Source organism: Cibotium barometz, chromosome 55 (assembly GCF_041138505.1).
Source record: "Cibotium barometz isolate CiBa-2024 chromosome 55, ASM4113850v1, whole genome shotgun sequence".
Lineage (NCBI taxonomy): Eukaryota > Viridiplantae > Streptophyta > Polypodiopsida > Cyatheales > Cibotiaceae > Cibotium > Cibotium barometz.
Window position 1 is genome coordinate 17,701,925 of NC_141100.1, and position 12,426 is coordinate 17,714,350.

The 12,426-nt window shown below is 46.0% G+C and overlaps 1 protein-coding gene across 1 annotated transcript in view; it reads left to right on the plus strand.

The window, feature by feature from the left end:
* LOC147607442 (senescence-induced receptor-like serine/threonine-protein kinase) overlaps positions 1–12,426 on the plus strand; it is a 79,457-nt gene that overhangs the window by 37,775 nt on the left and 29,256 nt on the right. Inside the window, exons 6-9 of the mRNA XM_086790570.1 lie at positions 228–299; positions 6,016–6,081; positions 8,279–8,535; positions 8,667–8,896. Of these exons, the coding sequence (XP_086646696.1) occupies positions 228–299; positions 6,016–6,081; positions 8,279–8,535; positions 8,667–8,896 (625 nt within the window). The remainder of the gene's footprint in view (positions 1–227; positions 300–6,015; positions 6,082–8,278; positions 8,536–8,666; positions 8,897–12,426) is intronic.

Here is a 12,426-nt window from a genome sequence, read left to right on the forward strand (position 1 = left end):
ATTTCTACATAAATGGACATCTATATCAGAGGATGTGTGTTAATGCTGTAAAGTAAGTCGTATTGTTTTGCTTTGGAAATGTGATGTTTGGAGTTGTTTCCTTGACATGTTTGCTTGTAGTTTTATGTGGACCCCAACATGGGATGTTACCACTGTCTATGGCTGCATCTTCTTGAGGTGTGTGATTGAGCTGTTTTCTTGTTGTATTCTCCTTTTACATTGTGCAGGGATCTTCATAACAATTCGCTGTTTGGAAGCATCCCATTATCTCTACAGAGACTCGAAAATTTAACATTGTTGTAAGTCATTCCATTTTATCGATAGTGGACATTATCTGAATCTTATCATTATCAGTGGCTTGCCTTTGTATAAAGGCAGTTAGTTCTAAGCTTGCTTAGAGACTTCTTTCATAAAGTTTCTAAAAATAAAATATGCTCTTTCTCTCTCTCTCTCTCTCTCTCTCTCTCTCTCTCTCTCTCTCTCTCTCTCTCTCTATGGGCTCCACCGATCCATGATGATTCACAGTTGTATCCAGACTTTGGCCTCTCGTAGACGTTAATATATCTTTCTTTCTTTCTTTCTTTCTTTCTCTCTATCTCTCTCTCTCTCTGCCCGCACCCTGTCCCTTCTGCCCGCCTCCCCACCTTCCGCCCTTCTGCCCACCTCCTGTGCGCCCCTGCTGTCTGCCCACCTGCCCTCCCTCTCTGAGATATCTCTCCCTGGACCCTCACCAGCTCTCGCCTCTCCTTTTCTTGGAACTGCTTTCCGCCACTCTGCTTGCACCATGTCCCCTGTGCACCCCCATCTTCCGCCCTTCCGCCCGCCTCCTGTGTGCCCCTGCTGTCTGCCCACCTTCCCTCTATCTTTGATATATCTGTCCCTACCCCGGGTTAATAGTTGAACCATCAACCACAGGCCACTCCCACCCTCCCTTCATCGCACATCGGGCTGGCTCTCGTCTTCACCCATGTCCTTGAAAAAAGTGCTCGATAAGATCAATGCCCAAGTGATTGCAAGTAAAGAACCAAATGGACGCAGTGTGCTTACCAGAAACTGCCTACAGTTGCTGAAAGAAATTTTGACTATCTAGGAAGATCACCATGAACGGGTGGTGCCAGAAATACAAGAGGAGATGGCCAAATTGAAGGATCGATATGCTAGAGAGTTAGATGGAATGGAGAAAGAGCTAGGCTCAATGGAGAAATATAGGACTGCAAGAAGGAAGAAGGAGAAATCAGTCCTTCCATCCTCTTTGAAGTTGCAGACCTCAAGGTGAAGCTCCAGGAGGACATTGTGGAGACCAAAAGGGAGATTGAAGGAGGGTGGGCTGTAGTAGTGAAGAAACAAGTTGAGAAGGAGTGGACAGAGGTCACCAAGAGACACTGGAGAATAAAAGGAGGAAGTTTCGGGCATTACATGTGCTTGTGGTTGGGCTGCAATAAAGGGAGTCTGCCAAGGGAGACACCACCATACTATGTCAAAAAATGCGCATAGAAGACACCATATATGAATGCACGAAGAGCAGATAAGGACACCACACTGCCTACCTACTGCTCCTTGAATTCAAGGACACCACTAGCTAGCAAGCATTTTTGGATCATAGAGCAGCCCTTGAGAAAATTTGTCTTGGCGATGACCTCGCTCCCACACAGGTGGAGTATAGCAAAATGAGCATGCGGCAGGTGCTTGAAGCTCGTAAGGTGGGGAAGTGGGTAGTTTGGCAAGGTCATCATCACAGACAAACGTCTCATGTAGTTACACGGGGTATATGGTACCACACATCATCACAGATAGATGCCACAAATAGTTACACGGGGTATATGGGACCACACATATGAGGATGGAAGTTTGGAATTGCAACCATAGTAGTTAGGAAACGCGTTTCCTACAGGGAAGGAAACTTGGAAACGTTTCCTTGTAGGAAACACATTTTTTTCAAGCAAATTTTTTGATTTTTTGATTTTTTTTTTGGTCCCAAATCTAACGTCGAAATCTGTGTGACTCTTTTGATAACGTTTTTCATGTAGTGTCATGTATGGTTTTTTTTTTTTTTTTTTTTTGGGGTGGCATGGAATGATGGATGATTGGATCATGGATCAAGGACAGTGAACCATGGTCTATGAATCATGATCATTTGACATTGATGATGGATGATTATATGGTTTTTGTTATTTGCGATTCAAAGACTGAAGGCTTCAAATTGATGTTTCCATGTATTCTATGCATTTAGTGTTATTTTTACATATTTTATACAATATATATTTGAAATTTTGTAAATTCAAAAACTTGTAGGTAGGAAACTTGTAGGAAACTTTGGGCTGATTTTACGAAACCTGTTTGAAACTTTTAGGAAACCCGTTTCAAACAACCCTCTAGCTACTATGACTGCAACCGGACTTTGTGGTCAAACATTGGGGGATTCAGGGAGATTTTCACAAGATGGATTATCATCTTCTACACAGAGATGCATGAGAGCATGGAGAGGGGACTACCACATGTATTGGGATACGAGTGGGAGAGTCGGCTTACCGGGGGGGGGGAGAGACGTGAACATTAGGAGGGGTGAGGGGATCAAGTGGAGTAGCGGTTTTATTTAGGGCACTTAGAGCCCATGTTTACCATAGTCAAGAGGTTACAGGTTACAACCTCAAGATGCATCTATGTGGTGGTATGCTATTTTGCCCCAAATTCCTCACGATATGCCCCACATGACCGGAGGGAGTCTCCATACACAGCTCTCCCTAAGGATATCATTGAGACTAGGTGAGGTCCTTACTTGGGGACTTCAATGCTAGGACCAAAACTGAGGAGATATAGATATATGATTTTGAGGACCCTATTAGATTGTAGGTGATAGACCAAGATGGCACAGGGCTACAAAAGATCTCACAGGACGATGGAGACATCACTTTCTATGGGAGATGCCTCCTACAACTTGGCTCATGCCACAACCTTGCTATCTGTAATGGGATGGCATGGTGGATCGCATAAGGAGGGCTTACTAGTTTTTTGTATAAGGGGGGACTCCAATACAATCGATTATCCTATGGGGTCGCCCTAGAACTAGCCTCGTTGATACCTTACTTTACCATCCCACCATGCCCGCTTGGTGCTGACCACAATTACCTCGCCTTCACCCTCATCTGCACACCACCAACCGCCTATGATTGTGATCTTATCTATGCAAATCAGCTCTATCGTTGTCTCTTGGATGTAGACCCATCTGCACCTTTCACCACCCTCACCTCATAGCTCACAACAATTATCCTCACATTTGCCATTGACAATTTTCCAAACACCTGCTGGTCCACCACCAAACCTCGCATAGGTACCACACCTCAGAATTGTTGGTATGACAATGAATGCTGTATCACACGTGCACATCTTTTGCATGAATTAGTTGAGAAGCATGACGTTGAACAAATTAACCAGTACCTTACTCGCTGCAAGAAACGAGCACATTGTCGTAAACAACAGGACTTATACCAACTCTTCCTAAGCGGGAATTCTAACGAGGCTTGGCATAGGATCCGGGAACGACACTTACCCACCCCCATCATAGACCCACACATCTAGCACTCATATGCACACTCATTGTACCACATACCCCACCAATTCCCCCTCCTAGATCCATCTCATGCATGTCCCACCACATCCACCTTCTTCATAGGAGACACTGTGGTGAAGGCTATACACATGCTTCAGAACGGCCGATCACAGGATCGTGAGGGGCTTATGGTTGAGCTCCTCTCTTATGCAGGCAACACCCTAGCACCCCTCCTAGGCCATATGTTTAATAGGGCCCTCTCAAAGGGCTTTCCCCCATTTGGTCAATCATCACACACTATTCCGCCTATCCATAAGGTGGGGGACCCCATGAATCCTAATAACTGCAGAACCATCATGATTGGCCATACCTTGGCCAAGCTCTATGGATCTATACTCAAGTTTGAGCTCAGCACAATTGTGGTGAGAGACGGATACAGGGCACTAGGGTAGGCAGGAAATAATAACTGAGTGTAGAAAGACCATGTATGATAGTTGGTTGCTGAAAGCTTCATGGAGTCACTGACTTGGGGAGGATTGTAGGATGGTATATGGGTAGGGGTGGGAGCAAGACCTAGATGAGAGAAACTCAAAGAAGAAAGATTGGGAAGAGGAACCACATGGGGAGTGGGAGCAAGGGATCCAGGCAATGAAGGAGCTGGAGTATAAGCAGAGGAGGAGCAACACTAGAGAAATCTCCTGAAGCCATGCCCTCTGACAAGAAACCTTGTTTGAAGAAAGAGGGCTGTAAAAAAAACAGCAAATAGCCTCCTCTCAAGCTTTGCACAACAAGAGGAGAGAAAGAAGAAAGGGAGGGAGGAGAGAAATAGAGAAAGCAAATCTCTCAGGAACCCTCTCCTGAGCACGTAGAGGAGAGCTTTAGCTTCCAATGGCAAAAACGCAGCCGTTCAGCAGTACAAATGCAGAAAACATAGCACAATGATGAAGCCTTTGCTCCAATCAGAAAAACGCAGCAGTTTCTTACGTGTAGATCAGCGTTTGGCTCTGATACCATGATAGAAAGAGCATCACAGGTTGTAGGCCCAAAGCACACACTGTAGAAGGTTGGAAACAGTTGATTATTACTGAAAATGAGCACGAGGAAAGTCCGTAGGTGCTTACAAGCAGAAGAGGCTTGCTACAACCAATGACCTCCAGTAGATATGCAAGAATGAGATGAAAAGTGAGGGGAAGGGTGAGAACCCTTATATATCCCTCGAGAGAGTTGGTCGGCTAGTTGTAGTAGGCCGATAGCTGTCCAGTAGCATAAAATGCTATAAAATGCCTAAGAAATGGTAGAAAATGCCTAAATAATATTTGTTAAATATGCCAATGTAGGGTCTCATAAAATGACCAGCACAAGCATGAAAAAAGGTGATGTAGACCCTTTGGAGATGATATATTCTAACAGCCTTTTGACACCCTAGTCACCCTCTAGCCTTCTTGTATCACCGATGATGGACATCCTGGATGGGCCCTTGCACGGCATACATGGTTGATTGACTGTTTTTATTCAGCTCTCCCATATCCCATCACTTATTGTACCCTATACATGGCATAGTTGGATCTAGATTTTCTCAATCTTGTATAATCTCAGAGTTTGAGATCTTAGCTTTCAGTTTTCAGTTTTAGTTTACTGTTGCTTTTTCTTTTTTCATCCATGACAAGATTTCATGGACAGTATGTATACATCATTTTGGTCTCATAGACCCTTTGGGTCTTTTGAAGACATTCTCTCTTTCTCTCTCTAGAGCATCACATGGATACTTTAGTTTGTGCAGCTAAAGTATGTATACATCATTTTGGTCTCATAGACAGTATGTATACATCATTTTGGTCTCATAGACCCTTTGGGTCTTTTGAAGACATTCTCTCTTTCTCTCTCTAGAGCATCACATGGATACTTTAGTTTGTGCAGCTAGTTTTTACAGTTTTTGTTTTCCATGGTTCAATATTCATCATGGATACATTGTACTACCTTTTTGGTCTCATAGACCCTCTCGGTCCTTTGAAGACGTTAATCTCTCTCTCTCTCTCTCTCTCACACACACACACACACACACACACATGCATGCGCACACACATGCATGCTGAAAATTCCATTTTTTTTCAATCAATCATTTTATTAATATAGATTGTCATTAAATAAGTAAACAGATTATATATTGTATTGATTAATTTACAATCCATATAATAAAATCTTTGATTATTTTTTATTAAATAGTCTATGTCAGCAAATTAATAATTATTACTTTTTTTCACCAAATTATTTGAAAAGGTATATTGACATTAATTTTTTGTTAATATAAAAGTAAATGATAGTTTATCATCTATCCGTCAATCATGTTTTTAAATAGTTGTTTAAATTCAACATGTTTCAAAAGAAAAGGCAGCTCTATTAAGAATCCTTCTCTTGTTGTTGTTATTGCCTCGTTGTCTCTCTTACACAAATGATTCTTTATTCGGCAGGGATTTGAGTAACAACAATCTTAGTGGGGAGTATCCGAATGGTTTCAACAATCATACAACTGCCAGGTGCTATAACACTTCATGGATCAGAGTTTTGTTTGGAATATTAACAGTCTCCATAACTGTTTTCACCTCAATGAAGGACTGGCAGGTTTGCTCAAATAGAGCATCCAAAAAGGCACTATAAAACTGATAGTCTTGCTCAAGAAAGAAGAAATGGCACACTATGTTTGCTAAAATTTGGAATAGAATATGTTAGAAATCAATGCTCCACCCTCAGTTTATAATCTTGGGCTCTGGCTAGGCAACCTCATTATACGAGTGGTAACAAGATCAAAGCTCAATAAATGCTCTCTGTGGGCACGGAGCTGGAGAGCTCCCCCACTAGCGCACGTCCGGTGCCTCTGCCTCAGCCTGCTACCCCTCCTGCCCCCAACGTGCCCAGGCTGCCTCCTCTCCTGCTCATTTGTAGCTGGCACCCCGTCCTCTTGTGATTCCCGCGCTTCCTCCCTCCCCTTCTGTTCAGCCCATTCTCCGTTCTGTGCAGCCCCTCTCCTTTGCAGAGCCCTGCTGCCTCCCCCCCCCTCCCCCCTTCCCCTTCCCCTTCTTTTCCCCTTTTCCTTGCACTTCTTGCTTCACCTCTTTTCTCTCTTTTGCACCCCGTGTGCTTCTCCCCTTTGGCTCAGCATTCCCTAGTTCTTTCTCTCTCTCTCAGAGGTTATACATAGCACTATCGGGGTGAAGTAGGGCTGCCTCATGTCTCCCACTCTATTCGGGCTATACGTTGATGAGATATCTGACTACATAGATAGACAGGGAGGACCAGGAGCACGACTGGCAAGAGTCTTGATCCGATCCTACTGTATGCAGACGACATTGTCCTTATATCTGACTCATCGGAGGGGTTGCAGAGTCACCTAGATGCATTACAAGCCTTCTGTGAGGACCGGGACCTCATTGTGAACCTGGGAGGACCAAGGTTATGATCTTTAACACTACCCCACAGTGGATAGGCAGATATGCACAGCAGGTTTTGTACTGTGGGGAGCCCGTGGAGCATGTCACATCCTTGGGATCACTTTTTCTGGACCCAAGTTCTCTATGGGGAAGGCAGCTGAAGCCAGATTGACATGTGGCTATGCAGCCCTGGGCACACTAGTGAGGCAGTGCTCACAGATATAGTTCTAGGAGCCGAGGACGAAACTATGGCTATTTGGCACGCTAGTCAGATGTGATCAAGACCGTGAGGGAAATGGATGTGGGGGGGAGGAGGAATGATGTGATCAAGACCGTGAGGGAAATGGATGTGGGGGGAGGAGGAATGATGAAGTCTAGGATGTGTGGTATGAGAGTAGGAGACCCCATGAGGTGATCCCCGGTACTAGAACCTCCACTATGCGGGAAACACGTAAGGCTGTGACTGTGGCCATGTGGACACCCCGTTCTATATAACCAACTCATGCATAGCCCCCATCTGCAAGAACTGTCTACCATATGCTGTTGCCTTCCGCATATCTGGTTGGTCCTCTGTGGGCCCATCTCAACCAATTCAATCTCTGACAGCATTATGGCATCACCCTTGAAGTCATACATCCGTCCATGCATCGAAGTCTCCCATCAAGAGGACCTCCCCTTGTTGGGAGAACTCTGCAATATCTGCAAATAATGGTGCTTATGGGGACTCCCCTCTGTCCCACTGCATGCAAATACTGATGTCCCCGGTGGGAAGTAGCATACTGCAGGCATCACTCTCAAGCCAGGTCTGGCTAGTCGCATCCACATAAAGTGGGCCTCCTCATCCCATCTGACCACTGTGAGCATCTGTTTCAGATGAGGCTGAAACAAGCATGCCACTTCTCCTGAACCACGCACCCCTCCAGTACTGCATGTCTGAAGGCTGATTCCCATGTACTACCGCCACCTTGGGTAGCCCTCTCTCGGGGCTTTGATGAGTTTCTGTGTAAATGATAATATCTCTATCTCTGTGAAGCCTCCGGGGTCCGAGAGAGAGTAATGGTGAATGTGTTGACGGCGCGCATGTGATGGTCTCAACTAACAACTTGAGAAAATGCAGATTTCATTATTATCCTTACTTTCTTGAAGTGGGATTATGAGATGCGCTATTTTGACATTGACCTGTACGTGTGCATTGTGAGAGTCCACTAATTCGCATGAGAAATATGAGCATGAGTCATAATTTTTTTGTGTTGTAACAAATCATGCCAGTTTGTACCAACTTCTTGAAACCTACTTGTCTGTCCAGGATTTCTGGAAACCCACTGCTTTGCTTCAACACTAGTTGCGAAGTCATGCCGGCACCTGCTCCTGTACCTGCATCTTTGCTGGAATCTTCATCTGCAAAAGTTGCAACAGGTCTCATAGTTGGCTTAGTATCACCTGGGTTACTTTTTCTTGTGATGGTTGTTTTGGGGTTTGCCCTTTACAGACGCAAGTCCCGAAAGAAACAAAAGCTTTTCGTGGCAAACTCTGCACACTGGCCTCCCGTTCCTCCTTTCACTGGTAAGCTAAAATCTACCTGCAGTAGCCTGGATTCAAAGGCTGAACTTACCAAATATCTTGGTTTCTTGCTGCTTGTCATTATGATAGTTGTTATTGTTTGGAACTGATGTATGCATCTCATTTGAATGCAGAGATATCAAGAGCTGTAGATCCTGTGGTTAACATGTGGAAGGAAGGTTCAAATGATGTGCCTATCTATTCATTTGCTGACATGCAAACTATCACACATAATTTTGAGAAAAAGCTCACAACAGGAAGTTTTGGAAGCCTATTCTATGGAACATTGTTAGGTGGACAAGAAGTTGTAGTGAAGTTTCTGCAGTCTAACATCCAGCAATCGCCAAATGAATTCCTAAAGAAGGCAAGATATTGAACTTCTTTAAGAGCTGGTGGTTGCGTGCATGTTTGGCAATTGTGTATGGATGGGCATGCTGCACGGGTATACAAGTGTGTGTGTGTGTGTGTGTGTGTGTGAGAGAGAGAGAGAGAGAGAGAGAGAGAGAGAGAGAGAAATGAAATGAAATGTTATATTAACGTCTTCAACAGGCCAAAGTGACCTATGAGACCAAAATTACAACCATGTGACATGTGATACACTGTCTGGAAAAGAAAAGAAAGAACTGAAGGTAAGTATCTAGCCCTACAATACATCAGTAGGGAGCATCCGGAAGCAGCAACTAGGGAGAGTGGGAAGCTAATGCTACTAGTCAAAATGGGGTACATGAGTACATGGATACATGAATACATGAATATGGGGGAGTACAAAAGTGACAGTGAGTACAACAGTATATGGCTGGAGTCATAATCATCCTAGGAGCTCTAGCATGGGTCTCTGCCGGATGGCCTGTATTAACGAAAGAAAGAAGAAAGCTGTATTAACGTCTACTAGAGGCCGAACTAGGCGCTAGAAGAGTCTCTCGTGGCACCGTGTCAAATGCTTTGCGGAAATGCACAAAGCAACAGTATAATCTCTTCTCCCACGCCCTAGCCTGGTCAATCAGACATCTCAGAGTGAATATATGGTCAATAGTGGAGAAAGCTCGTCGGAATCCAGCCTGCCCTGGTGCTCGCAGTCCCTCCTTCTCTGCATATGAGCTCAACTTTGCCTCGAGCACTGCGCCATAAAGTTTGGCCAATGTATGACCAATCATGATAGTCCTGTAGTTGCTGGGGTCTAGCATGTCTCCCGCTTTGTGGAGAGGCATGATGGTGTGCATAGTCCGCTCAGCTGGTAGGCCCTCCACTAGTGCCCTATTAAAGAGGTGAGCAACAAAGGGTCCCAGTGTGTCAGCTGCATAAATAAGATGCTCACTCTGTATACCTGTGTGGTCAGTCGATCTCCCATGTTGTAACCGGCGGATAGCTCTCTCTACCATCGAGGCGGTAAAGAAAGTAGAGGTGGTAGGGCGGGACTCCTGTGGTTGTGGTATGGGTGGCTGCTGAGGGATATGGTAGAGGCTCTTTGCATGTGTGTGCCATGTGTGTGGATCCTCAATCGGGGTATGAGGGCGAGGCTCTCTCATCCTGCGCCATGCGGTGGCTGCATCTTTGCTCATGAGTAGGTGGTATATATCCCAGTACTGTGCCTCCTCATATGCACGCCTCTTACGGCGTGTGAGGGTCCTCATCTATCGGCTCGCCTGTCTCTGTATAATGGTCCCCAGTGTTCTCTGGGCACGGAGGTGTCTATATAGCTCTCTGCACTCATCATCATACCCCTGATTCTGGGGCATGCTCCCAGATCTATCTGTGTGTGCAATGTGTGTATGATGGGGGAAGCTGCGGGTGGCGGCCGTATGTAGTAGAGATGACAGCTGGGTGGTGAGTGTGTCTAGAGGTGACTGGGGATCCATCTAGAGTAGCCCGTCATATACATGATGCTCATATATGTCTGCCAAGTCATGGGTGAAGTAGAAAGTTGTGTGCGATGCCTGTGTGGGCTGTGTGGGTGCTGGTGTGGAGCTCGCCAGTGACAGTAAGAGGTACGTGTGATCCGCACCAATAGGACAGGGGGGGATGGTGAAAGATGTCACTGCCTGTGTGGTCTTCATGGACTCCATGATGTAGTCCACTGTGCTCCCCCCCCCCCGATCGTGGAAAGCATGTCAGTGCTCCTGAATCCTACCACTGTCTCATCCCGTTATAAATAACGAGATGGTGTCGCGCTCCCAGCTCAAGTAAGTGATGACCATATCTGGTGTTATCCGGCCCCATGTCCTCTGACACCCTGCAAGCTCCCGTGTCCTCCACCTCTAGTGTGTGCATCACCTCGGGGTGCTTGAAATCATAAATGTCGCACTGTCGGCTCTGTGTCCGTGCATTGAAGTCCCCCATAAGGAGGACTCCCCCAGGTTGGAGTAGTGTATGATCTCATTTGAAAGGGCTGCATATGGTGACTCTCCCGATGGCCCTGTGTCCTCCTCCTCCCCTCTACTCTCCTCCTCTGCTGTCATGGCATATCTCGATCCTCTAGGAGAGAAGTAGCATAGAGCAATGTATAACACCCTGTCTGCTGAGAGCCGCAGTTTGATCCACATGTATCTAGCCTCCTGGTCACGTGCTACCACCTGTAGGCGCTCCTGTAGCTCTCGCTTGAAGAGTACTGCTATACCTCCATATCCTCTCGATCTGCTCTGCCGTGTGGTCCCCCTGTATGTAAACTCCCACTGATAGCCCTCTACTTTGGGTAGCCCCCTCTCTGGGCTCTGGTGCGTCTCTGTTGTAAGTAGTATGGTGTCCCGTCCCTCCATGACCTCCTCCATCCTCCCAAGATGTGTCCAAAGTGCTCCATTGCAGTTCCAAACTGCTGTGTGTATTTGTGAATCTGGATCCTCCATAGCCGATGTCCCATAGGCCGCCTGACGCTAAATCGGTGGCCTTGCCATCGATGATGACATGGCCATTGCGATAGAATGCTCTCTTGCCCTCTTTCCGGGCCTGTAGGACTCTCGGCATGCATGTTTTACTGGGTTCTATCTGCATCCTTGTAAGGTCGTCATCCAAATAGATGGGATCTCCCTGTAATCCTCGTAGAATCACCCTCTTCCTCATGAAGGTGACCCTCTCTCCGTCTCTCCGGCAAACTGTAGGATGAGGGCTCGCTTGCGTGTTAAGTCTTTCCCGAGTCTCCATGCTTTGGTGAAGGGGAGAGGGTCCTCTTCCCTGTAGCCAAGCTTCGTGCATAGAAGCTTTCCATCTTTCTCGGGAGTGGAGTTGGGTGTCTCGGCTATACCTGTGACTCGAATGTTGAGGCGGCGGGCTTGCCTCATCTTCTCCTCCTCAATGGTGGTGTGAATAATTTGGTGTTCTTCTCTTTGAGTCTCCTCCCTCACTTCTTTACGGATGTTCTTCTTCACCACTTCAACCCATCCTGACTGCTTGGCTTTGAGTTTTCCCTCCATGTCCTTTGTGATCTCCTTGGAGATCTCTTCTTTGATGGCCGTGAGAGTGTTGTCATTGATCTCCCCTTCTTCCTTCTCGGTGTTCTTGGCCACTTTCAATGCACTCACCTCCTCCTTGAGTGCCGTGTTCTCTTGTTCAAGGTCTGTGACCCGTGCTTCGAGGGCCATGATGTGCCGGTGTAATTTGTTCTCCACCTCATTGAGGTTGGAATCAGATGTCTTCTTGTTCTCCTTGATTAGTGCCTTCATTGCCTTCTGGAGGGCCTCGAGCTTCTCTTGGAGACTCGGAGCCATTCCTCGAGATTACTCTGCAGCGCTTTCCACAGGCAGAGAGAGAGAGAGAGAGAGAGAGAGAAATGAAATGATATATTAACGTTCTCAAAAGGCCAAAATGACCTATGAGACCAAAAAGGTTACAACAATTGGTGGATCTGATACAATGTCTGTGTAAGAAAAGCTAAAACAACTAAACAACTAACTGAAACTGAAA